The sequence below is a fragment of the Triturus cristatus genome, chromosome 7 (assembly GCF_964204655.1).
Source record: "Triturus cristatus chromosome 7, aTriCri1.1, whole genome shotgun sequence".
Lineage (NCBI taxonomy): Eukaryota > Metazoa > Chordata > Amphibia > Caudata > Salamandridae > Triturus > Triturus cristatus.
In genome coordinates, this window is record NC_140590.1 from 746,074,850 (window position 1) to 746,101,355 (window position 26,506).

General features: G+C 43.8%; 1 protein-coding gene across 2 annotated transcripts in view; it reads left to right on the forward strand.

Moving 5' to 3' along the window:
• DNAH17 (dynein axonemal heavy chain 17) overlaps nt 1-26,506 on the forward strand; it is a 14,992,541-nt gene that overhangs the window by 3,448,105 nt on the left and 11,517,930 nt on the right. The window contains exon 16 of one of the 2 annotated variants that reach the window (XM_085617470.1): nt 18,789-18,929. In XM_085617470.1, coding sequence (XP_085473596.1) covers nt 18,789-18,929 — 141 coding nt within the window. The remainder of the gene's footprint in view (nt 1-18,788; nt 18,930-26,506) is intronic. The other variant, XM_085617471.1, reaches the window with a different exon arrangement.

Consider the following 26,506-nt stretch of genomic DNA (forward strand, 5'->3'; position numbering starts at 1 on the left):
ATCTCTCTCAGAACCCTGATGTTGGATCAGTAGATCAACAGCAGGCTGATTGCAGGAAAGTCCTCAACCAGTACAGGCATATGTTCTCCTTGACACCCAGTCAGACTACTTGGTGTACCCATGAAGTTGACACAGGTGATAGTCTACCTGTTCAGAATACAATCTACAGGCAGCCTGACCATGCCAGAGATTGTATCAATACAGAAGTCCAAAAGATGCTGGAGTTGGGAGTCATTGAATCATCAGATAGCCCTTGGGCTAGCCCAGTAGTCCTAGTACCCAAACCTCATACCAAGGGTGGAAAGGGAGAAATTAGGTTTTGTGTAGACTACAGATGTCTAAATAAAGCCACTAAGACTGATGCTCAGCCAATTCACAGGGCAGATGAACCTATAGACGTTTTGGCCTCAGCCAAGTTGCTGAGTACATTTGACCTGACTGCTGGATACTGGCAAATCAGACCAGCTGAGGATGCCAATCCAAAAACAGCATTCACAACTCCTAGTGGGCATTATCAATTTATTGTGATGGCCTTTGGTTTGAAGAATGCACCTTCCACATCCCAGAGGTTGGTGTATAAAGCCCTGACATGCCTGGAAGCCTATAGTGCAGCATTTCTAGACGATATAGCTGTCTTTAGCTCCACCTGGGAGGATCACCTGGTCCACCTCAATAATGTTCTGAAGGCTCTGCAGAAAGCTGGCTTCACTATCAAGGCCACTAAGTGCCAGATAGGGCAGAACCAGGTTGTGTACTTGGGCCACCTAATAGGTACCATTACAGAGCAAAACCCAGACCATAATGGAATGGATTGCTCCCACTACCCAGACTCAGGTCAGAGCGTGCTTGGGCCTGACTGGCGATTACAGAAGATTTGTGAAGGGATATGGGTCCTGAATGATCTGACATCTAAGAAAATGTCCAAGAAGGGTCAGTGGACAGTAAGCTGTCAAAAATCATTTGATGACCTCAAGCAGGCCATGTGCACTGCTGCCATTCTGCAAAGTCCTGACTACTCCAAAACTTTCATTGTCCAGACAGATGGATCTGAGTTAGGGGTAGAGGCTGTGTTATCACAACTTAATGCAGGGGGCCAGGATCAACCAGTAGCTTTTATCAGCAGGAGGTTGACCGCCAGTGAGATACGTTGGTCAGCCATTGAGAGGGAGGCCTTTACTGTGAGCTGGGCTCTTAAGAAGATGAGGCCATACTTGTGTGGCACTCACTTCATTGTTCAGACAGACCACAAGCCCCCTTATGCCTTAAACTGATGAAGGGTGAAACCCCCAAACTTTTGAGGTGGTCCATTTTCCCACAGGGGATGGGCTATTCACCGGAACATAGACCTGGGAGCGACCATGCCAATGCACCTCACTTGCTTATTTCTGTACCTTTCTTCCTCTTTCTGCACCTATATTGCTTCTTTCTGCACATTTCTTCCTCTTTGTACATCTCTCTTGCTTCATTCGGTTCCTCTCTTGCTTCTTTTTGCACCTTTCTTCCTCTTTCTGCACATTTCTTCCTCTTTCAGTACCTTTCTTGCTTCTTTCTGCACCTTTCTTCCTCTTTCTGCACCTCTCCTGGTTTTTTTCTGCACCTCTCATGCTTCTTTCTGCACCTCTCTTACATCTTTCTTCACTTTTTTCTGCTTCTTCCTGCACCTCTCTTGATACTTTCTGCACATTTCTTCCTCTTTCTGAACTACTCCTGCTCCTTTCTGCACCTCACTTGCCGTTTTCTGCACTTCTCTTGCTTCTTCCTTCAGCTCTCTTACTTCTTTCTGCACCTCTCTTCCTGCTTTCTGGATCTCTCTTGCTTCTTTTCACGCCCCTCTTGCTTTGTTTTGCTCATTTCTTCTTCTTTCTGCACCTCTCTTGCCTCTTTCTCCATTTCTATTTCTTCATTCTCCACTTCTCTTCCTTCTTTTTGAACCTTTCTTCTTCTTTCTGTACTTCTCTTGCCTCTTTCTGTACGTTTCTTCCTCTTTCTGTACATCGCTTGCCTCTTTCTGCACTTCTCTTGCTTCTTTCCACAACTTTCTTCCTCTTTCTGTACTACTCTTATCACTTTCTGCACCTTTATTCCTCTTTCGGTACCTCTCTTGCTTCTTTCTGCATTCCTCTTGCTTCTTTTTGTACCTCTCTTCCTTCTTTCTGCACTTCTCTTGCCTCTTTCTGCACCTTTCTTCCTCTTTATGCACTTCTCTTGCCTCTTTCTACACCTCTCCTGCCTGTTTCTCCACTTCTCTTGCTTCTTTCTGCACTTCACTCACTTGTTTCTGCACCTCTCTTCTGTCTTTCTGCACCTTTCTTCCTCTTTCTACACTACTCTTGCCTTTTTCTGCACCTTCCTTCCTCTTTCTTTAGCTCTCTTGCTTCTTTCTGCACATCTCTTGCTTCTTTCTGCACTTTCATTGCTTCGATCTGCACCTCGCTTGCTTATTTCTGCACCTTTCTTCCTCTTTCTGCACCTATCTTGCTTATTTCTGCACACTTCTTCCTCTTTCTAACCTCTCTTGCTTCATTTTGCTCCTCTCTTGCTTCTTTCTGTACTTCTCCTGCTTCTTTCCTCACCTCCCTAGCTTCTTTTTCCAGCTTCCTTCCTCACTTCCCTTGCTTATTTTTGCACCTTGCTTCCTCTTTCTGCACCTTTCTTCCTCTTTCTGTACCTTTCTTGCTTGTTTCAGCACTTCTCTTGCTTCTTTCTGCACCTTTCTTCCTCTTTCCGCACCTTTCCTGTTTTTTCTGCACCTCTCATGCTTCTTTCTGCACCTCTTGCATCTTTCTTTCACTTTTTTGCTTCTTTCTGCACCTCTCTTGATACTTTCTGCACATTTATTCCTCTTTCTGAACTTGACTCTTTTTGTACCTCTTTTGTACCTTTCATCCCCTTTCTGTGTATTTCTTCCTCTGTGTGCACATCTCTTGTTCCTTTCTGCACCTCACATACTTCTTTCTGCTCCTCACTTGCTTCCTTCTGCACCTCTCTTGCTTCTTTCTGCACTTCTCTTGCTTCTTTCTGCACCTCTCTTACTTCTTTCTGAACCCCTCTGACCTCCTTCTGCACCTCTGTTGCCTCATTCTGCGTGCCTCTCCTGATTCTATCTGCACCTCTGTTGCCTCATTCTGCGCTTCTCTTGCATCTTTCTGCACCTCTCTTGCTTCTTTCTGGATCTCTCATGCTTCTTTTTGCACCTCACTTGCTTATTTCTGCACATCTCTTGCTTTTTTCTACACCTCTTTTGCTGTTTTCTGCACATCTCTTGATTCTTTGTGCACCTTTCTTCCCCTTTCTGCACATTTCTTCCTCTTTCTGCACCTCTCATGCCTTTCTCCATTTCTCGTCTTTCTGCACTTCTCTTGCTTCTTTCTGCACCACTCTTCCTTCTTTTTGCACCTTTTTCCTATTTCTGCACCCCTCTTGCTTCTTTCTGCACCTATCTTCTTCTTTCTGCATCTACCATGCTTCTTTCTGCACCTCTATTGCTTCTTTCTGTACTTCTCTTGCTTACTTCCACAACTTTCTTGCTTTGTTTTGCACCTTTCTTCTTTTTTCTGCAGCTTTCTTGTTTCTTTCAGCACTTCTCTTGCTTCTTTCTGCACCTTTCTGCGCGTTTTCTTTTTTTCTGCACTTCTCTTGCTTCTTTCTGCACCTCCCTTGATTCTTTCTGCATATTTCTTTTTCTTTCTGCATTTCTTTTGCTTCTTCCTGCACCTTTCTTGCTTCTTTCTGCACTTCTCTTGCATCTTTCTGTACCTCTCCTGCTTCTTTCTGGATCTCTCATGCTTCTTTTTGCACCTCACTTGCTTCTTTCTGTATTTCTATTTTTTCTACACCTCCCTTGCTTTTTTCAGAACCTCTCTTGACTCTTTCTACACCTCTCTTGCTTCTTTCTACACCTCTCTTGCCTCTTTCTACACCTCTCTTGCCTCATTCTGCACCTCTTTTGCTATTTTCTGCACTTCTCTTTGTTCTTTGTGCACCTTTCTTTCCCTTTCTGCACCTTTCTTCCTCTTTCTGCACCTCTCTTTCCTCTTTCTCCAAAATCTTCTTTTTGCATTTCTCTTGTTTCTTTATACACCTCTCTTGCTTCTTTCTGCACCTTTTTTCCTCTCTCTGCACGTTTTGCTTCTTTCTGCACCTTTCTTCCTCTTTCCGCACCTTTCCTGTTTTTTCTGCACCTCTCATGCTTCTTTCTGCACCTCTTGCATCTTTCTTTCACTTTTTTGCTTCTTTCTGCACCTCTCTTGATACTTTCTGCACATTTCTTCCTCTTTCTGAACTTGACTCTTGTTGTACCTCTTTTGTACCTTTCATCCCCTTTCTGTGTATTTCTTCCTCTGTGTGCACATCTCTTGTTCCTTTCTGCACCTCACATACTTCTTTCTGCTCCTCACTTGCTTCCTTCTGCACCTCTCTTGCTTCTTTCTGCACTTCTCTTGCTTCTTTCTGCACCTCTCTTACTTCTTTCTGAACACCTCTGACCTCCTTCTGCACCTCTGTTGCCTCATTCTGCGCTTCTCTTGCATCTTTCTGCACCTCTCTTGCTTCTTTCTGGATCTCTCATGCTTCTTTTTGCACCTCACTTGCTTATTTCTGCACATCTCTTGCTTTTTTCTACACCTCTTTTGCTGTTTTCTGCACATCTCTTGATTCTTTGTGCACCTTTCTTCCTCTTTCTGAACTTGACTCTTGTTGTACCTCTTTTGTACCTTCATCCCCTTTCTGTGTATTTCTTCCTCTGTGTGCACATCTCTTGTTCCTTTCTGCACCTCACATACTTCTTTCTGCTCCTCACTTGCTTCCTTCTGCACCTCTCTTGCTTCTTTCTGCACTTCTCTTGCTTCTTTCTGCACCTCTTACTTCTTTCTGAACCCCTCTGACCTCCTTCTGCACCTCTGTTGCCTCATTCTGCATGCCTCTCCTGATTCTATCTGCACCTCTGTTGCCTCATTCTGCGCTTCTCTTGCATCTTTCTGCACCTCTCTTGCTTCTTTCTGGATCTCTCATGCTTCTTTTTGCACCTCACTTGCTTATTTCTGCACATCTCTTGCTTTTTTCTACACCTCTTTTGCTGTTTTCTGCACATCTCTTGATTCTTTGTGCACCTTTCTTCCCCTTTCTGCACATTTCTTCCTCTTTCTGCACCTCTCATGCCTTTCTCCATTTCTCGTCTTTCTGCACTTCTCTTGCTTCTTTCTGCACCTCTCTTGCCTCTTTCTACACCTCTCTTGCCTCATTCTGCACCTCTTTTGCTATTTTCTGCACTTCTCTTTGTTCTTTGTGCACCTTTCTTTCCCTTTCTGCACCTTTCTTCCTCTTTCTGCACCTCTCTTTCCTCTTTCTCCATTAATCTTCTTTTTGCATTTCTCTTGTTTCTTTCTACACCTCTCTTGCTTCTTTCTGCACCTTTTTTCCTCTCGCTGCACGTTTTGCTTCTTTCTGCACCTTTCTTCCTCTTTCCGCACCTTTCCTGTTTTTCTGCAGCTCTCATGCTTCTTTCTGCACCTCTTGCGTCTTTATTTCACTTTTTTGCTTCTTTCTGCACCTCTCTTGATACTTTCTGCACATTTCTTCCTCTTTCTGAACTTGACTCTTGTTGTACCTCTTTTGTACCTTTCATCCCCTTTCTGTGTATTTCTTCCTCTGTGTGCACATCTCTTGTTCCTTTCTGCACCTCACATACTTCTTTCTGCTCCTCACTTGCTTCCTTCTGCACCTCTCTTGCTTCTTTCTGCACTTCTCTTGCTTCTTTCTGCACCTCTCTTACTTCTTTCTGAACCCCTCTGACCTCCTTCTGCACCTCTGTTGCCTCATTCTGCGTGCCTCTCCTGATTCTATCTGCACCTCTGTTGCCTCATTCTGCGCTTCTCTTGCATCTTTCTGCACCTCTCTTGCTTCTTTCTGGATCTCTCATGCTTCTTTTTGCACCTCACTTGCTTATTTCTGCACATCTCTTGCTTTTTTCTACACCTCTTTTGCTGTTTTCTGCACATCTCTTGATTCTTTGTGCACCTTTCTTCCTCTTCCTGAACTTGACTCTTGTTGTACCTCTTTTGTACCTTTCATCCCCTTTCTGTGTATTTCTTCCTCTGTGTGCACATCTCTTGTTCCTTTCTGCACCTCACATACTTCTTTCTGCTCCTCACTTGCTTCCTTCTGCACCTCTCTTGCTTCTTTCTGCACTTCTCTTGCTTCTTTCTGCACCTCTCTTACTTCTTTCTGAACCCCTCTGACCTCCTTCTGCACCTCTGTTGCCTCATTCTGCATGCCTCTCCTGATTCTATCTGCACCTCTGTTGCCTCATTCTGCGCTTCTCTTGCATCTTTCTGCACCTCTCTTGCTTCTTTCTGGATCTCTCATGCTTCTTTTTGCACCTCACTTGCTTATTTCTGCACATCTCTTGCTTTTTTCTACACCTCTTTTGCTGTTTTCTGCACATCTCTTGATTCTTTGTGCACCTTTCTTCCCCTTTCTGCACATTTCTTCCTCTTTCTGCACCTCTCATGCCTTTCTCCATTTCTCGTCTTTCTGCACTTCTCTTGCTTCTTTCTGCACCACTCTTCCTTCTTTTTGCACCTTTTTCCTATTTCTGCACCCCCTTGCTTCTTTCTGCACCTATCTTCCTCTTTCTGCATCTACCATGCTTCTTTCTGCACCTCTATTGCTTCTTTCTGTACTTCTCTTGCTTCCTTCCACAACTTTCTTGCTTTGTTTTGCACCTTTCTTCTTTTTTCTGCAGCTTTCTTGTTTCTTTCAGCACTGCTCTTGCTTCTTTCTGCACCTTTCTGCGCGTTTTCTTTTTTTCTGCACTTCTCTTGCTTCTTTCTGCACCTCCCTTGATTCTTTCTGCATATTTATTTTTCTTTCTGCATTTCTTTTGCTTCTTCCTGCACCTTTCTTGCTTCTTTCTGCACTTCTCTTGCATCTTTCTGTACCTCTCCTGCTTCTATCTGGATCTCTCATGCTTCTTTTTGCACCTCACTTGCTTCTTTCTGTATTTCTATTTTTTCTACACCTCCCTTGCTTTTTTCAGAACCTCTCTTGCTTCTTTCTACACCTCTCTTGCTTCTTTCTACACATCTCTTGCCTCTTTCTACACCTCTCCTGCCTCATTTTGCACCTCTTTTGCTATTTTCTGCACTTCTCTTTGTTCTTTGTGCACCTTTCTTTCCCTTTCTGCACCTTTCTTCCTCTTTCTGCACCTCTCTTTCCTCTTTCTCCATTAATCTTCTTTTTGCATTTCTCTTGTTTCTTTCTACACCTCTCTTGCTTCTTTCTGCACCTTTTTTCCTCTCTCTGCACGTTTTGCTTCTTTCTGCACCTCTATTGCTTCTTTCTGTACTTCTCTTGCTTCCTTCTGTACCTTCCTTGCTTCTTTTTGTACCTTTCTTCCTCTTTCTGCACCTTTGTTGCTTCTTTCAGCACTTCTCTTGCTTCTTTCTGCACCTCTCCTGGTATTTTCTGCACCTCTCTTGCTTCTTTGTGCATCTCTCTTGCCTCTTACTGCACCTCTTTTGCTCGTTTCTGTACCTCTCTTGATTCTTTCTGGACATGTCTTCCTCTTTCTGAACTTCTCTTGCTTCTTTCTGCACCTCACTTGCCACTTTCTGTAATTCTCTTGCTTTTTTTCTGTGCCTCTCTTGCTTTTTTCTGTGACTCATTTGCTTCTTTCTGCACCTTTCTTTCTCTTTCTGTATTTCTCATGCTTCTTTCTGCACCTCTCTTGCTTCTTTCTTGATCTCTCATGCGTCTTTTTGTACCTCACTTGCTTCTGTTTGCACTTCTCTTGCCTCTGTCTGCACTTCTCTTGCCTCTTTATGCACCTCTCTTGCCTCATTCTGCACATCTTTTGCTATTTTCTGCATATCTCTTGATTCTTTGTGTACCTTTCATCCCCTTTCTCCACCTTTCTCCCTCTTTCTGCACTTCTCTTGCTTCTTTCTGCACCTCTGGTTCTTTTTTTCTGCACCTCCCTTCCTTCTTTCTGCACCTTTCTTCCTCTTTCTGAGCATCTCTTGCTTTTTTCCGCACCTTTCTTCCTCTTTCTGTACATCTTTCTTCTTTCTGCACCTCTATTGCTTCTTTAATCATCTCTCTTGATTTTTTATGCACCTTTCCCTTTCTTCCTCTTTCTGCACTCCTGTTGCTTCTTTCTGGACCTCTTTTGCTTCTTTCTGCACCTCACTTGATTTGTTCTGCACATTTCCTCCTCTTTCTGAACTTCTCTTTCTTCTTTCTGAACCTCACTTGCCGCTTTCTGCACTTCTCTTGCTTTCTTCGGTGCTTCTCTTGCTTTTTTATGTGCCTCACTTTCTTCTTTCTGCACCTTTCTTCCTCTTCCTGCATATCGCTTGCTTCTTTCTGCACCTCTCTTGCTTCTTTCTGGATCTCTCATGCTTCTTTTGTACCTCTATGACCAATACTGGGTGTGGCTCTAATCAGCAAGGCTGAGCCGGAAAATCATGTGAGCAAGAAAGTGCCAATGCTAATGAATACTGCAGCTCATTGATTGTGACGTGGAAGAAACCTCAAACAACCACACTATTACTACTGAATAGTATTTATTTCAATTTCTTTTCATGTAGTTATAGATACATCTTGTATAAAAAAATTTGTGTGTACAAGAATCAGAGGCCGTCTACAGATTTAGTTACATATTACAGTGAACACATAATGGAAAACGAATTTTGGAACATGTCTGCCATTCGGTGTTATGCACCCTTGTATAATCTCTTTTAAGTTTCACCAGGTTGATTATTCCTTTGGTTAATTTCAAGCAAAAAAAAGGTTTCCAAAGGATAGTGTGTGTGATTGTTTGGTTGTTGGATGAGGAGTGGTGTTTGAATGGTGTTTTAATGGTTTTGGTCTACCTTCCTGGCAGACATGTTCCAAAATTCGTTTTCCATTATGTGTTCACTGTAATATGTAACTAAATCTGTAGACGGCCTCTGATTCTTGTACACACAAAAAGTTTTATACAAGATGTATCTATAACTACATGAAAAGAAATTGAAATAAATACTATTCAGTAGTAATAGCGTGGTTGTTTGAGGTTTCTTTTGTACCTCTCCATTCTTTCAGCCTATTTCTTCATCTTTCTGCATTTCTCTTGCTTCTTTCTGCACCTCTATTGCTTCTTTCTGCATCTATATTGCCTCATGCTGCACCTCCATTGCTTCTTTCTGCACATCTCTTGATTCTTTGTACACCTTTCTTCCCCTTTCTGCACGTCTTCCTCTGTCTGCACTTCTCTTGCTTTATTCTGCACCTCACTTTCTTCTTTCCACGCTTCATTTGCTTCCTTCTGTGCCTCTCTTGCTTCTTTCTGTACTTCTCTTGATTTTTCCTGCACTTCTCTTACTTCTTTCTGCATTCTTTCTGCTACACTCTTGCTTCATTCTGCACCACTCTTGCCTCTTCCTGCACCTTTGTTGCGTCATTTTGCACCTCTGGCTTCTTTCTGCACCTCTCTAGATTCTTTCTGTGCATTTTTTCTTCTTTTTCACATTTCTTCCTCTTTCTGCACTTCTCTTGCTTCATTCTGCACCTCACTTGCCTCTTTCTTTATCCCACTTGTGTCTTTCTGTGCCTCACTTGCTTTTTCTCCACCTTTCTGCATTTCACTTGCTTCTTTCTTTACCTCTCTTGCTTCATTCTGGATCTCTCATGCTTCTTTTGTACCTCACTTGCTTCTTTCTGCACTTCTCTTGCTTCTTTTTGCACCTCTTTTGCTTCTTTCTGCATGTCTATTGCCTCATGCTGAACCTCTTTTGGTTCTTTCTGCACATCTCTTGATTTGTTATGCACCTTTCTTCCCCTTTCTGCACATTTCTTCCTCTGTCTGCACCTCTCTTGCTTCTTTCTGCAGCTCACTTGCTTCTTTCCACACCTCACTTGCTTCGTTCTGTGCCTCTCTTGCTTCTTTCTGCACTTTTCTAGCTTTTTTCTGCACTTTTCTTGCTTCTTTCTGCATTCTTTCTGCAACACTCTTGCTTCATTCTGCGCCACTCTTGCCTCTTTCTGCACCTTTGTTGCCTCATTCTGTACCTCTTTTGCTTCTTTCTGCACCTCTCTAGATTTATTATGTACATTTCTTCCTCTTTTTGCACATTTCTTCCTATTTCTGCACGTCTCTTGCTTCGTTCTGCACCTCACTTGCCTCTTTCTTTACTCCGATTATGTCTTTCTGTGCCTCACTTGCTTTTTCTGCACCTTTCTTCTTCCTTCTGCACATTTCTTCTTCTTTCTGAACTTCTCTTGTTTCTTTCTGCACATCATTTGCTTCTTTCTGCAACTTCCTTGCTTCTTTCTGCACCTCTCTTGCTTCTTTCTGCACCTCTCTCTTTTCTTTTTGGATTTATCATGCTTTTTTGCACCTCTCTTGCTTCTTTCTCCCCCTTTATTCCTCTTGCTGTACCTCTCTTGCTTCTTTCTGCATCTCTCTTGCTTTTTTCTGCAGCTCTCTTGCCTCTTTCTGGACCTCTTGTTTCTTTCTGCACTTTTCTTGATTATTTGCACATTTCTTTCTCTTTCTGAACTTCTCTTGCTTTTTTCTGCACCTCACTTGCCACTTTCTGCACTTCTCCTGCTTTTTTCTGTGCCTATCTTGCTTCTTTTTGTGCCTCGCTTGCTTCTTTTTGCACCTTTCTTCCTCTTTCTGCTCCTCTCTTGCTTCTTTCTGCATCTCGCATGCTTCTTTCTGCACCTCTCTTGCTTCTCTCTGCACTTCTTTTGCTTTTTCTTATACCTCTCTTGCTTCTTTCTGCACCTCTCTTTCCTCTTTCTATACCTCTCTTGCCTTATTCTGCACCTTTTTTGCTATTTTCTGCACATCTCTTAATTCTTTGTGCACCTTTCTTCCCCTTCCTTCACCTTTCTTCCTCTTTTTGCACCTCTCTGACCTCCTTCTCCATTTTTCTTCTCTCTGCACTTCTCTTGCTTCTTTCTGCACCTCTTTTGCTTCTTTCTGCATGTCTATTGCCTCATGCTGAACCTCTTTTGGTTCTTTCTGCACATCTCTTGATTTGTTATGCACCTTTCTTCCCCTTTCTGCACATTTCTTCCTCTGTCTGCACCTCTCTTGCTTCTTTCTGCAGCTCACTTGCTTCTTTCCACACCTCACTTGCTTCGTTCTGTGCCTCTCTTGCTTCTTTCTGCACTTTTCTAGCTTTTTTCTGCACTTTTCTTGCTTCTTTCTGCATTCTTTCTGCAACACTCTTGCTTCATTCTGCGCCACTCTTGCCTCTTTCTGCACCTTTGTTGCCTCATTCTGTACCTCTTTTGCTTCTTTCTGCACCTCTCTAGATTTATTATGTACATTTCTTCCTCTTTTTGCACATTTCTTCCTATTTCTGCACGTCTCTTGCTTCGTTCTGCACCTCACTTGCCTCTTTCTTTACCCCGATTATGTCTTTCTGTGCCTCACTTGCTTTTTCTGCACCTTTCTTCTTCCTTCTGCACATTTCTTCTTCTTTCTGAACTTCTCTTGTTTCTTTCTGCACATCATTTGCTTCTTTCTGCAACTTCCTTGCTTCTTTCTGCACCTCTCTTGCTTCTTTCTGCACCTCTCTCTTTTCTTTTTGGATTTATCATGCTTTTTTGCACCTCTCTTGCTTCTTTCTCCCCCTTTATTCCTCTTGCTGTACCTCTCTTGCTTCTTTCTGCATCTCTCTTGCTTTTTTCTGCAGCTCTCTTGCCTCTTTCTGGACCTCTTGTTTCTTTCTGCACTTTTCTTGATTATTTGCACATTTCTTTCTCTTTCTGAACTTCTCTTGCTTTTTTCTGCACCTCACTTGCCACTTTCTGCACTTCTCCTGCTTTTTTCTGTGCCTATCTTGCTTCTTTTTGTGCCTCGCTTGCTTCTTTTTGCACCTTTCTTCCTCTTTCTGCTCCTCTCTTGCTTCTTTCTGCATCTCGCATGCTTCTTTCTGCACCTCTCTTGCTTCTCTCTGCACTTCTTTTGCTTTTTCTTATACCTCTCTTGCTTCTTTCTGCACCTCTCTTTCCTCTTTCTATACCTCTCTTGCCTTATTCTGCACCTTTTTTGCTATTTTCTGCACATCTCTTAATTCTTTGTGCACCTTTCTTCCCCTTCCTTCACCTTTCTTCCTCTTTTTGCACCTCTCTGACCTCCTTCTCCATTTTTCTTCTCTCTGCACTTCTCTTGCTTCTTTCTGCACCTCTCTTGCTTCTTTCTGCACCTTTGTTGCTTGTTTCTGCACTTCTCTTGCATCTTTCTGCACCTCTCTTGCTTCTTTCTGCACCTCTCTTGCTTCTTTTTGCACCTCACTTGCTTCTGTCTGTATTTGTCTTGTCTTTTTCTACACCTCTCTAGCCTCATTCTACACCTCTCTAGCCTCATTCTGCACTCTTTCTATTTTTTGCACGTATCTTGATTCTTTCTGCACCTTTCTTCCCCTTTCTGCACCTTTCTTCCCCTTTCTACACCTTTCTTCCTTTTTCTGATCCTCTCGCCTCTTTCTTCATTTCTCTTTTTTTGCCACCTCGCTTCCTTCTTTCTGCACCTCTCTTTCTTCTTTCTGTACCTTCCTTCATCTTTCTGCACCTCTTGCTTCTTTCTAAACCTTTCCTCCTCTTTCTGCACCCGTCGTTACTTCCGTCTGCACCTCTATTGCTTCTTTCTGCATCTCTCTTGCTGCTTTCTGCACCTCTCTTGCTTCTTTCTCCATCTTTCTTTCTCTTTCTGCACTCCTGTTGCTTCTTTCTGCACCTCTTTTGCTTCTTTCTGTACCTCACTTGATTCTTGTACATATTTCTTCCTCTTTCTGAACTTCTCTTGCTTCTTTCTGCACGTTTGTTGCCTTATTTGCACCTCTTTTGCTTCTTTCTGCACCTCTCTTGATTCTTCCTGTAGGTCTTTTCCTCTTTTTGCACCTTTGTCGCCTCATTCTGCACTTTTCTTGCTTTGTTCTGTACCTCACTTGCCTCTTTCTGACTCTCTCTTGCGTCTTTCTTTGCCTCACTTGCTTCTTTCTGCACCATCCTTCCTCTTTCAACACATTTCTTCCTCTTTCTGAACTTCCCTTGCTTCTTTCTGTACCTGTTTTTCTTTTTTCTGCACCTATCTTGTTTGTTTTTGGATCTCCATGCTTTTGGCACCTCTCTTGCTGGTTTCTGCACCTCTTTTGTTTCTTTCTGCACCTCTCTTGATTCTTTCTGCACATTTCTTCCTCTTGCTGATCTTCTCCTGCTTCTTTCTGCAACTCACTTTCCGCTTTCTGCACTTCTCTTGCTTTTTTCGATGCCTCACTTACTTCTTTCCGTGCCTTACTTGCTTCTTTCTGCACCTTTCTTCCTCTTTCTGCATTTCTCTTGCTTCTTTCTGCACCTCTCTTGCTTCTTTCGGGATCTCTCATGCTTCTCTTTGCTCCTCACTTGTTTCTTTCTGCACTTCTCTTGCTTTTTTTTTACACCTCTTGCTTCTTTCTGCACCTCTCTTCAGTCATTCTGCACCTTTTTTGCTATTTTCTGCACATCTCTTGATTCTTTGTGCACCTTTCTTCCCCTTTATGCACCTTTCTTCCTCTCTGTGTACCTCTCTGGCCTCCTCCGTTTCTCTTATATCTGCACTTCTCTTGCTTCTTTCTGCACCTTTCTTCCTCCCCCGCCTCTCCTGTTTTTTTCTCCACCTCTCTTCCTTATTGCTGCACCTCTCTTGTCTGTTTCTGTACCTCTTTTACTTCGGTCTGCACATCTCTTGATTCTTTGTGCACCTTTCTTCCCCTTTCTGCATCTTTTCCTGTTTCTCATCTCCCTTGTCTCTTTCTCCACTTCTCTTTCTACTTTTTGGACTTATCTTGCTTCTTTCTGCACCTCTCTTCCTTCTTTCTGCACCTTTCTTCCTCTTTCTGTATCTCGCTTGCTTCTTTCTGCACCTCTCTTGCATCTTTCTGGACCTCTTTTGTTTCTTTCCTGCACCTCTCTTGATTCCTTCTGCACATTTGTTCTTCTTTCTGAACTTCTCTTGCTTCTTTCTGCACCTCACCTGCTTCTTTCTGCACCTCTCTTGCCTCTTTCTGCACATTTGTTGCCTCTTTCTGAAGTTCTCTTGCTTCTTTCTGCACCTCTTTCGCTTCTTTCTGTAACTTTCTTGCTTCTTTCTTCACTTCTCTTGTTACTTTCTGCACCTCTCCTTTTTCTCTCTGTATCTCTCATGCTTCGTTTTGCACACCACTTGCTTCTTCCTGCACCTTTCTTCTTTCTGCACCTCTCTTGCTTCTTTCTGCACCTCTCTTGCCTCTTTCTTGACCTCTTTTGTTTCTTTCTGCACCTCTCTTGATTCTTTCTGCATATTTCTTCCTCTTTCTGAATTTTTCTTGCTTATTACTGCACATCACTTGCCGCTATCTGCACCTCTCTTGCTTCTTTCTGAATCTCTAATGCTTCTTTTTGCACCCCTCTTGCATCTTTCTGCACCTTTCTTCCTCTTTCTGCACCACTCATGCTTCTTTTTGTACCTATCTTCCTTTTTCTGCACCTCTCTTGTCTTTCTCCATTTCTCTTTCTGTACCTCTCTTGCTTCTTTCTGCACCTTTCTTCCTCTTTCTGTACTTTTCTTGCCTCTTTCTGTATCTTTCTTCCTCTTTCTGTGCCTCTCTTGTGTCTGTCTGCACTTCTCTTGCTTCTTTCTGCACTTTTCTTGCTTCTGTCTGCACCTCTCTTGCTTCCTCCTACAGTTCTCTTGCTTATTTCTGTGCCCTTATTTCTCTTTCTGCACTTATCTTGCCTCTTTCTGTACCTTTCTTCCTCTAACTGCACCTCTCTTGCTTCTTTCTGCACCTCTATTGCTTCTTTCTGTACCTCTCTTGCTTCTTTCTGCACCTTTCTTCCTCTTTCTGCACTCCTCTTGCTTCTTTCTGCACATCTTTTGCTTCTTTATGCACATCTCTTGATTCTTTGTGCACCTTTCTTTCCCTTGCTGCACATTTCTTCCTCTTTCTGCACTTCTCTTGCTTTCTGCTACACCTCTGTTGCTTTTTTCTGTGCCTCAGTTTCTTTCTGTGCCTCTCTTGCTTCTTTCTACGCCTCACTTGCTTCTTTCTGTACGTGTCTTCTTTTCTCTTGCCTCTTCCTGCATCTTCCTTACTTTTTTTGCACCTCTCTTGCTTTTTAATGCAACTCTATTGCTTCTTCCTGCATCTCTCTTGCTTCTTTCTGCGCCTCTCTTGCTTCTATCTGCGCCTCACTTGCTTCTTTCTGTACCTTTCTTCCTCTTTCTTCATTTCTCTTGCCTCTTTCTGCACCTTTCTTCCTTTTTTTGCACCTCTTGCTTTTTAATGCACTGCTCTTGCTTCTTCCTGCACCTCTCTTGCTTCCTTCTGCACCTCCCTTGATTCTTTCTGCACCTCTTTTACCTCATTCTGCAACTCTTTTTCTTCTCTCTTCACCTCTCTTGAGTCTTTCCGCACCTTTCATCCTCTTTCTGCTAATTTCTTCCTCTTTCTGCACTTCTCTAGCTTCTTTCAAGACCTCACTTGTTTTTTTCTGTACTTCTCTTGCTACTTTCTGCACCTTTGTTCCTCTTTCTGCACCTCTCCTGTTTTTTCTGCACCTCTCTTGCGTCTTTTCTTTAAACAAATTTTATTACGTTTTCTTACAATTTCACATAGATATCTGGTTATACAATTGTGCTTTGCAAAGGGTTTATACATAAAACGTATACTGGATTACAGTAGCCTTAGTCAATCTCACAGTTGTACACGTATGCCCAATTAAATCCCCTTACTCTTGTTTGTCGCCATATCTTCTGGGTTATCCAGTATGCAAGTCTTTTCAATTCCACCATACTCCTATTAGCTTTGTCAGCTCTGTCTTGTTGTAACATGGTTGCCCACCCTATATAAATCAATTAACAACCCAACTCCCTCTCTTCCATACTCCATCCCCTAGGCGTGCCTTGATTATATGAGGTCTTATACATTCTGTCCAACGCAGGTATGTGACTTGTGCTCATTAGGGGCTAGACTGCTGCTAGTTATGCTGAGGTAGCAGAGTTGGGGTTCTCTTGCTTCTTTCTGCACCTCTCTTGTTTCTTTCTGCACCTTTCTGCACATTTCTTGCTTTTTTCTGCACCTCTCTTCCTTCTTTCTGGATCTCTCATGTTTCTTTTTGCACCTCATCTGCTTCTTTCTGCACTTCTCTTGCTTTTTTCCACACCTCTCTTGCTTCTTTCGTCTCCTCGCTCGCTCCTTTCTGCACATCTCTTGCTTCTTTCTGCACCTTTGCCTCTTTCTGCACTTCTCCTGCCTCTTTCCGTACTTTTCTTGCTTCTATCTGCACCTCACTTGCTTCTTTATGCACCTCTCTTATTTCCGCATCTCTCATGCTCCTTTTTGCACCTCACTTGTTTCTTTCTGCACTTCTCTTGATTTTTCCTGCACCTCTTTTGCTTCTTTGTGCATCTCACTTGCTTGTTTCTGCACATTTCTTCCTCTTTCTGCATTTATCTTGCTTGTTTCGGCACTTCTCTTGCTTCTTTCTGTACTGCTCATGCTTCTTTCTGTATCTCTTTTGCTTCTTTCTGCACCTCTCTTTCTTCTTTCTGCACCTCTCTTTCTTCTTTCTGCACCTCTCTTTCTGCTTTCTGTACCTCTCTTGCTACTTTCTGCGCCTTTCTTCCTCTTTCTGCACCTCTCCTGCCTCTTTCTTCACTTCTCTTGCGTCTTTCTACACCTCTCCTGCTTCTTTCTATACCTTTCTTCCTCTTTCTGCACTTCTCTTGGTGTGCTCATTTCTGTCTCACATCCTGCACTTGTTCTTTATTTGTTAATGGTATTAGATCTCACTGTAGATTTTCGGGAAGTCTCTGCACCAGCTATGTGATCAATTAAATTCTGTCTTGCTTTTAGCTCCATACAGAGCCAGCAGTTTATTTGAACCGGTTCAGAGATTCTTCTTTTGTCCCTGAGTTCCATTTCAGTTCATTGTAAATCTGCCTTCGAGTAAGTGGGACTCCTGCTCATGTTAACATGGCATCCTTAGTTTTGGTGACGCCTATTCATGTGAGGTAATGCTTTATTGACATTTCTAAATATGTAGTCCTTGCCAAAGCTAGGATTACTATGTACATCCGGGAAGCATCACACAGGTAGTACCTGTTTCTGTATGATCCCAGACCCTGGGTACACCCAACCTTATAGGACAGCAGTCCGTAGGTACCTCACAGTTTTCTTATGTGCCAGGTACCAGGTTACAGGTGACACGTGGCCCATTTTGGATCTTGCCTAGAGGGGCGCTTGTGATGTTTTGAAGAGACATGCTGTATTCAGGAAATGGGCATTCAACATGATCAGCGCTTCGAGTTGGTTTGTTGGCCTGCCTTTCTAAATTCTTTTACTCTGGTTGGTCAATACTGTCCATCTGTCCTGCCTTTGTGTGATTGGTTCCCTCCCAGCGGGCATCACCAATTGTTTTTTGGTTAAGCCTCTGTTGCCTCCTCTGCTCGTACCTCCCCACTCCCGTCATTGCTGCATCCTTTTTGCTGCATTCCCCACCCCGCTGCAGGACACTGCATTGACTTTTGTGGCTATGCCGGCACGCCACGCTTTAGCTTTAAACATCTAAAGCTAAAGCATAGCGTGCCACCATTGCTACAAAAGTCAATAAATAGAAAAATAAAGGCAGGCTGACACTGCATTTGCAGAGCAATAGCTCAACATTTAACTAATGTGAGACCTATTGCTTTGCAAATGGTTGCACCCCATTAGTACCAATTTAACACCCAAATTTAGCAAGAAGTAACAGGTGACCATTCCAACTTTGCATAGGGCCTTCAACCACGCTTCAACACATGTCACTGCACTTTTGGTAACGTGTGAGCGTTTGAGCTAGAAACAAGTTTTTTTTGTTCAAATTTGCAGATTATGCGGCAGATGATGGATTATGTGTCAAATGCGAAAAATGTATAATTGTACGTAAAACGGTGCGGCCGAACCGTTACATAATTGCAGTGGCCATATGTCTGACTAGGTCCAGAAGTGCTCCTCTGTGGTTGCTTCTTTCTCTGTGTATCACTGAGTTTATAGTTTATCCTCTATGGAATTGAGAAAGACTAAACCTGAGGTTACCATTCCTCAACACAGACTACCATACCACATAATTACTCTCCATAACACATAATCCCACTCAACATAATTCCAACTCTAAATACCACATACTTTCTATCCACTTGATTCCACTACACAACATATCACATAATTCCACTACACAAGACGTACATCCACTCCACAAAACATTAGTAAAAAACTTTTACATTTACAATGCCAGTAGCTCTAGCTCTCGCAAAATGCGAGACCTATTGCATTGCAAATGCTTTTCTTTATGATTATATAGCATCCATGTTTCTGTGTGAAAGACGGTGTGTATGATGTCAAATTCTTCAATGGGATGCAAGGATAAGTGGAAAAAGAAATGGAATAAAAGTGATCAGTACAAGCACTGAGTTATAACTAATTGGTGAAGGTAGAAGATGACACAGTGGGACTGCATATAGAGCTATCTTATTTCTGTATGCCTGTACCAGTTTTGAAGAGACTAGCTCATATTTTTAAATCTGTGTATTGGTGGTAAGATATGATCTATCATTGCAATAAAGGAATACATAAAATAGTACATAGTAGCAGCCATTATGTCTCTATATAGCCCTGCTTTAGATTTATTTACATTGGATGAATTTATTTTCTTTAATTTAAATATCAAATTGAATGACTCCTCCTTTATTATTGTATTGAAGACTTACCATAGTATTTTATCTTTACCTTTAATAGGAGTGGTCAGCAAGTCCACTGTTTGAAAGGAAGGACACTAAGAAGGATTTTTTCTTGGACATAGATGGAAGAGCAGGATTGGTAAATAAACGGTACACGTCTATCACAGATGCGGGAGAGAAGATATTGGCAATGCTAACGGTGAGCAAATGTACATGTTTCGTCGTCTGTGGTTAGAATTGCACTTTTTAGAACTAACAGCACATTTGGTTCGAAAAACTATTCAAAATGTGCAGCCATAGGCAGCTAAACTTTCTCACTGTAAACTGACTTTTGTCGCCATGCTGGTATATTGTGTGCAGCCATTCGCGAACCATAACATTTCACAAGTATTTTTTGCAAGGCGAGCTTTCCAAGTTATAAAATAAAGAAGAATGTCATAGTGTCACTGGGGCCGATTCACAGAACTAATCTGAGATAAAATCTTAAACGTACTACTTTTGGTATTCACGGAAGGCATTTAGTAGTAGTAAACTTAGGAATCCTAACTTTACTACTACGAAATGCCTTCTGTGAATACCGAAAGTCATAAAGTTAGGATTTTATCCCAGATTAGTTTTGTGAATCAGCCCCACTGTTGCTTACTGTTAAGGCACTAAAAACGTGGGTGTCTAAGAGTAACCCTGGGCGGACAACTACGCTACGCTTGCGAAGTTTGCGTAGTTTGTGCTACTTCGCGCTACGCGAATTACATGTAGCACAGTGCAAAATCGCATAGCGTATTTGGCATGTTTTGCTCGCTCGCGGTCCTCAACGTCAAGTTGGCGACCGCAAGCAAGCAAAATGACATCCCGGCGAGACTTTTTCCTCGTTCGCGATCAGCATCATCAAGTTGCCGATCGCGAGCGTGGAAAATAAACCTCCCGGCGAGATTCTCAACGCGGGCAGGCCAGGTTTCTCATTGCGAGTGGTCGCGTATACTCGCTACCAGTCCGCGTTGAGAAAGCTGCCACTCGAGTAAAAATCTACTCGAGCAGCAGAAAACGACCACTTGCACTGTGCAAGATGCCGTTTGCAATGATTGCACAGTGCGGACAAGCATCCTGCACTGTGCAATCATCCCGAACAACGTACTACACAGTTCGCGTAGTGCTACGCGTATGTCGCGTAGTGCACAGTGCACTTCGCGTAGCTACGCGTAGCGCTACAACGCGAACTACGCCCAGGGTTATCTAAGAGCACAATCATGTAAATTCCTAATCTTGAGCTTCTCTGACTCCGCTGGGAGGCCTACGGGTACCATGCCATCTATTAAAATGGAATAGAATAGCTTAGAACTTAGATTCACTTTTGAGTTGTCTCTCACATTCAATTCTCCAAGACTGGATCTTAAATAGAGTCACTTGCTTGAATCAAGCCCTGTTGTAGAGCTAGTGTTTCGAATGTAATTTTAAAATAGCAGTGTAATGCTAACACAGCATGAAAGGCCTTTAACAGAGTCACTTTAGCAGCACAATCACCTCATTTAAAAATACACAGACTTTGACTAATGAGGTGAGAGCACAGAAAACACCACTCCCTCAAGAGACCATACCTCGGATTTTTACTGTACTTCATGCAGTAAAAGAACTCTTCTCAACTTTGTTCAGATGATAGTTTCTTCATTTCTTTTTTCATGATTTCTGCTTACTCTACCCCAGGAGCAAGATTCTTACCTAAATGCCTGCCCTACATTATACTGGGGACGGTACATTGACAAAATCCTGTGCAACTTACAAGGATCACAGGATACCCTACAGAATTGCTTACACCAAATCAGTGAAAAAATGGGAAATCAAGACAACATCACACTTCTTGGCCTCAGAAATAGATTTCTTGGACAGTACAATATATGCACAAGATGGCAAACTGCATACAAAGGCATTCAGCAAACGGACATCAGCCAACTCAATACTAAGAGCAGACAGCTGCCACGCACTTACAACAATAAACAAGCATTTGCAATGCAATTGGTCTCGCCTTTGGGACCTTATATGCATTTAGCTATGCAGCACATTAGCCTGGGTGCTGAAACATCATACTGTTCTTTAACATGGAGGGAAAGTAAGCACCAAACTGCGGCACACGCCAGGTATGTGAACACATGGAGAGAAATATTGCCTTTCAGCTTGAAATGGTATAGTCCAAAGCTGTTTTTAACATAAAATCAGGGCCTTCGGTGGTCATATCACTGAAAATACAAGATTTGAAAAAAATATTATTATCTACGGGTGCTTGTGACTGGAATTTGTAGAATGCTAAAGTGATTCTGGTATTTGACTGACCTCTGCTGTTCGTTTTCTATCAAGAAAGTTAAATAGAGGCAGTTGCCAGAAAAAAAGTCCCTAAGCGGAAGCAGACAAGTCCTAGGGCGGATCTCCAGAGCCCACAAAAGTACATAGACATATAGGTATATTAGTAGTAGTTTATTAATCGACCAATAGCATGATCATAAAAACAGCATAAAACAAAATACAAATACACATTGTCCCATAGTACATAAGTAGAATCATTTCATCAAGTTTTGGATTTAAAACCCTGCCTAAAATAAAGTATATAATAAGTATATACTAAAGTATATACAGGAGGTCTCGAATGCTCTACCTAAAAATATTCCCCAGGGGGAATTATAAAGGCTGCGACAAAACTGCAGTAATAAGGAAATCTACAGAGAAAAAGCTGCAAACCTAATAAGTAGACTTGAACAAAGAGGCTATGACACAACACAACTAGAAAAAACAGCCACAGATTGTGCAAGGATATCATGCAACGCATTGCTACAACCCGAGAACCTGGGCAGGGTGACACAAAAAACATGCAAAATCAGGTTTCTGACTGATTTGCATTATAGGCTTCAGTACATTTGAAAAATCCTTGAAAAACATTAGTACTGCTTGACAAGCAACGTGACCCTAAATGATCAGATACAAACCTTTCCTCAAATGGGCTTCAGGAGAGCGAAAAACCTAAGACAAGCTCCCTTTCGATCAGAATATATTGACAAAAGGAAAAGCCACCCATAACTTCATGTCCATACCTCAGGGATTCTACACTTGTCACAATTGCAATGCCTACAAGCTGGCCATTAACAATCATACAGAATTTACCCTACTAGTTAAATGTACAGCTAACATCAGAGACTGGATAAATTGCAACTCCAACTATGTGATTTACATCATTCTCTGTCCATGCAACAAAGCATACATGAAAAGTACCATCAGACGACTTAAAACTAGAATCTTGGAACATTACAGAAATATTAACAAACCTGAAACAGGACCCCAACTCACAGATCACTTTCTGGAATGCCACTCTCTCAACAAGACTTTTAAATTATCCGGATTGGAACACATCAAACCACAAACCAGAGGTGGCAATTGGGAACTCTGCATGAGACAAAAGGAGAGCAAACTTATCCTGCGTATGGACACTGTGAATACAGGACTCAACAAGGATGCAGATATGCACTACTGGCAGTACAAATGACCAGGCATTTGTCTCAACCTCTTGCTACCATACAGACCTGACTTTGGCGTTTACATGCTTTTGTAAGGCAATTTGACATATGCCACTTTTCATAACTTTTCCTCCTAGCTCAGCATGATCATTTATTCTCTCTGGCCTGCTCTTTCCTGCAGTATTAGTCACCGTCACATGTTATCCCTGATATATGTCACCTCCATGACCCCTTATACCAGCACAGCATTAGCCCTTATTTTTGGCCAATATTTCCTTGCACCATCAGTCTCCATCACCTTTATATGACCTGCTTTGTCAGCTCATTATAATTACGGACCATTCCCGGCCTCATGCCATAAGTATCTTCTCATGACCCTCTATACTAGTGCAAAGTGAGCCCTTACTAACTTTGGACTGTAATTTTTGGCCATATTATTTTTCCCGTGCCCCCTTTTTCTCGTGTCTACTTTCACATATTTTCATAGTACACGTAACCGCACTTTTATTTGTGATATCTGAAGGAAACAATTAGTTATAGATTTCTTACCTTGTGAATTACCCCCAGGCATCAGACTGGATCTGGAGAATTTTTTCGTCCCCTGCGCATCGAAAGGTGGTGTAGGTCGGCTCCGCGTTCGTCATTGGCGTCGTGGTTGCCGGGATGATGTTGCGGTAGCCAGCCAGCGCAGATCCAGAGAGAGCGGTACCTCCAGTCACATTTTGACTGACTTTTTACTGAGTTTTGTCTACGTCGTTTTCGAGTCTTCAACTCCTGGTGCACGTCAGGGATGCCCGGCTTCAAGGCATGCAGTTCCTGCCGACGGTTGATGTCGGTGAAGGATCTACACCACGTGTGCCTGTTCTGTATGGAACCCGAACACGACTCTAAGTTGTGTTCCGACTGCCGCACCATGAACTCGAAGTCTTTGCGGGAGCGGTCCCAAAAGCTTCTCAAGGGCCGGCAGTCTGCTCCGCGCAGCTTGAGGTCCCGGTCGCATTGGAGGTTGAGGGACCGGTCGCGAAGCCACCACCACCACCAATCTTCTTCCAAGTCTTCGCACTCTGGTAAGTCGAAGCACAAGAAGAAGTCAAAGAAGCATCGTGGCTCTACGACTTCTCCCTGGCCGTTGGCCGACGCGACGAAGGCGGGTGGTTCCCCTCCCGCTGGGTCAGCTTCGGGTTTCCCTCCCTTACCAGGACCCGGTGCGACCCCTGCCCAGCTTTGGAGTTTCTACAAAGCGATGTATGCCATCTTTGGGCAGCACAACTCCACTGGCGCACCTTCAGGCCCTGCGGACTCGGCAGGGGGCCTTGGGCCTGCGATGCCAGCGGCTTCTGTCTCGGCACCACAGGGTCCCCTTGGATCCAGGCCTGTATCCGGATCATTGCCGGTCGACCAGAATACACCTCCACCGGCACCACGTCCGCAGCCGACAGCTGTTGTGTCCCCAGCCAGCGTCGGCCCCGGCCACTCCCCCTATGTTGACACGGAGCAGGACCGGCGTCGGCCTGATCCGGTGCCGGCAGGTACTTTTGTGCCCCTGTTCTACCCTGCTTCTTTCAGGCCAGCTTTACAACTAGATGAGGGTGAGGAGGACTGGGAAGGGTCTGGAGACCCTTTGACCAGTTGGGTTACGAACCGGATTTGAGAGAGGAGTTGGGTGAGGCCAGTGTTCTGGATACCTCACCAGACCTTACCATATTGTCTCCTCCTATCGTGGCTACGGAGGAGGGAGGGTCTTATGCAGTGGTAGTGCGTAGGGCGGCCGAGGCTCTCAACCTCGAGCTCCCTATGCTAGTGGTCAGGACTAACCTCCTGACAGAGGTGGTTCAACCAGCAGTGGCCTCTTCGGAGCCCCTGCTGACATTCAATGAGGCCCTTAAGGACATTCGTTTGGACACTTGGTCCAGGCCCAACTCAGGGGCTCCTGTGGATAGGATGATTGCCCAACGCCACCGCCTGGCTCCGGGCGACCCCACTTTTCTCTTCCAGAACCCCACCCCTGAGAGCTTGGTGGTTCAAGCCGCCACGTCCAAAGGCGCCTTCCCTAACGCATCACCTGATAGGGAATCCAAAAAGCTGGACCACCTTGGGAAGAAGATGTTTTCTTCCTCCAGCTTGGCACTGCAGTCGGTAACACCCAGTCTGTGTGGGATACGGTGGTGCAGGTGCTCCCCAGTGCCCGGAGGAGGCCTGGGCCGTACTCTCCCATGCAGTTGCAGAGGGGAGAGACGCAGCCAAGTTTACCATTCGCTGTGGACTGAACACCGCTGACTCGCTAGGCAGGACGAATTCCACGTCGGTGGCCCTTCGACGCTACAGCTGGCTGAGGTCAACTGGTTTTTCAGGGGCTGTCCAAGCTACCCACATGGACATGCCCTTTGATGGCTGTCGCCTGTTCGGCGACAAGGCAGACAAAGTGCTAGAGCACTTTAAGGACTCTCAAGCTACTGCCAAGTCCTTGGGCCTCTCCACCACCTGCCCTACGCAGTCCGCCTTTCGCACCTTTTGTGGCTACGGAAGGGGTGTCCCGCCACGTCGCACCCAGAGCGACAGGCCGGCGCAAGCTGTTCAGCCTCTGCGTGGCTGGGTATGTGGGAACCACCGCCGTGGGTCTGTGGGCCAATGCGCGGGCCAGTCCACCACAGCAGCCTCCAAACCCTCCTAGTCTGACCTTTCAGGGCCACCAATCACCAGTGGGCGGCAGGATTCTCCATCACCTCCCCCACTGGCGCACCATCACCTCGGACAGGTGGGTTTTGCAGATAGTCCGAATGGGCTACTCCCTCCCCTTCGAGACTACCCCCCCATCCATGCCACCTCAGTGCCATCGCATGTCGGCGGATCATCTGGCCCTTCTCCAACCGGAAGTTACGGCTCTCTAGGCCAAGGGACCCATCAAACGAGTTCCTGCCCCAGGAGTAGGTCGTGGTTGCTATTCCCACTACTTTCTGGTGCCCAAGAAAGACAAAGGCCTGCGTCCTATCTTGGATCTCAGGAACGTCAACCGCTTCCTCCGGAAGGAGAAGTTCAAAATGTTGCTACTGCCGATATCCTGCATTCGCTGGGATTCACCATCAATGTGCCGAAGTCACACCTGATTTCCTCTCAGAAGCTCCTTTTCATTGGAGCGGTTCTGGACACAGTGCAGTTTCGGGCTTATCCTCTCGAGCAGCGAGTCCGGGATATTCGGGTTGTGATACCAATCTTTCAGCCTCTATCCCGGGTTTTAGTCAGACTGATCCTGAGGCTACTGGGCCTCATGGCCTCCTGCATCCTGCTGGTGGACTATGCCAGGTGATCAAGATATAATGATGGTGAGGCACACTGTTTTATACTGAAAGAGTAAAAAAGCGTTTGTATTTGATTAATCAGCTTTGGTGCAAGTAGGGTAGCGCCCTCTGACTGTAGGGTGTAAGAACTGAAATTTGTGAAAAAGCACTAGGTGAACCTCACCCAGTCTCCCCTCTTTGTACTCAATGAGGGTTCGAAAACCTCAAATGTAAATTTCAAGAAACAAAATCGACTAAATGTTCTCGTGGTTTCTATTGATTTATTGTCTTCTTCTCAACTCACGATGTTATCCATCACATGTGAATTTCACCTCATGGTTCATTGCAATTTTTCATTTGGAACAATTAAACTTGGCATTCCTTTATTCCCAATGCATTTCGGGAAAATTCCTTCATCAGGGGATAGTTTCTATAAAAAGAATAAACTTAAATCAAGCGCTGATCAGCTCCAATCTCATGTAAAAAACTTACAATTTCTGTGAGTTCTTCCGTGTGAAAAAAGTGTTTTAGAGGAAACAAGGTGCGTTGTCTAGAGCGTAAGAATAGTGGAAGACAAAAAGAATCCAGATGCAACGTGCGTGCCCGTGAACAAACCATTGTGTAAACGGCTGAAATATAACGACAAAGACAAGTGCAACGTGCATGCCCGTGAATGAACGATAGTGTGAACGGTTAAAATAGCATGTGATGACGAGTGCAGCCACTAATGCATTAATCTACTGAAAATCAAATGTGCCTTATATTCGAGTGTTCGACATAGAGTGAAACAACCGTAAACTTAACAGTGTTCTGTTTCGTAGAAAAAATGTGAAAAGACGCAAGAGAAATGTGAAAAACCTACTCAGTAAATTCCACAAGTCGGTAAAGGTTTGAAGTTCTGTCACTGTAGCCCAAAGTACAAATCTCATTTGGTGCTGAAGACAAGAATTAGACACTTAGAGTTTCGATCAATATGAGTCTAAAGCCAAAACTCGTTGAAACAATCG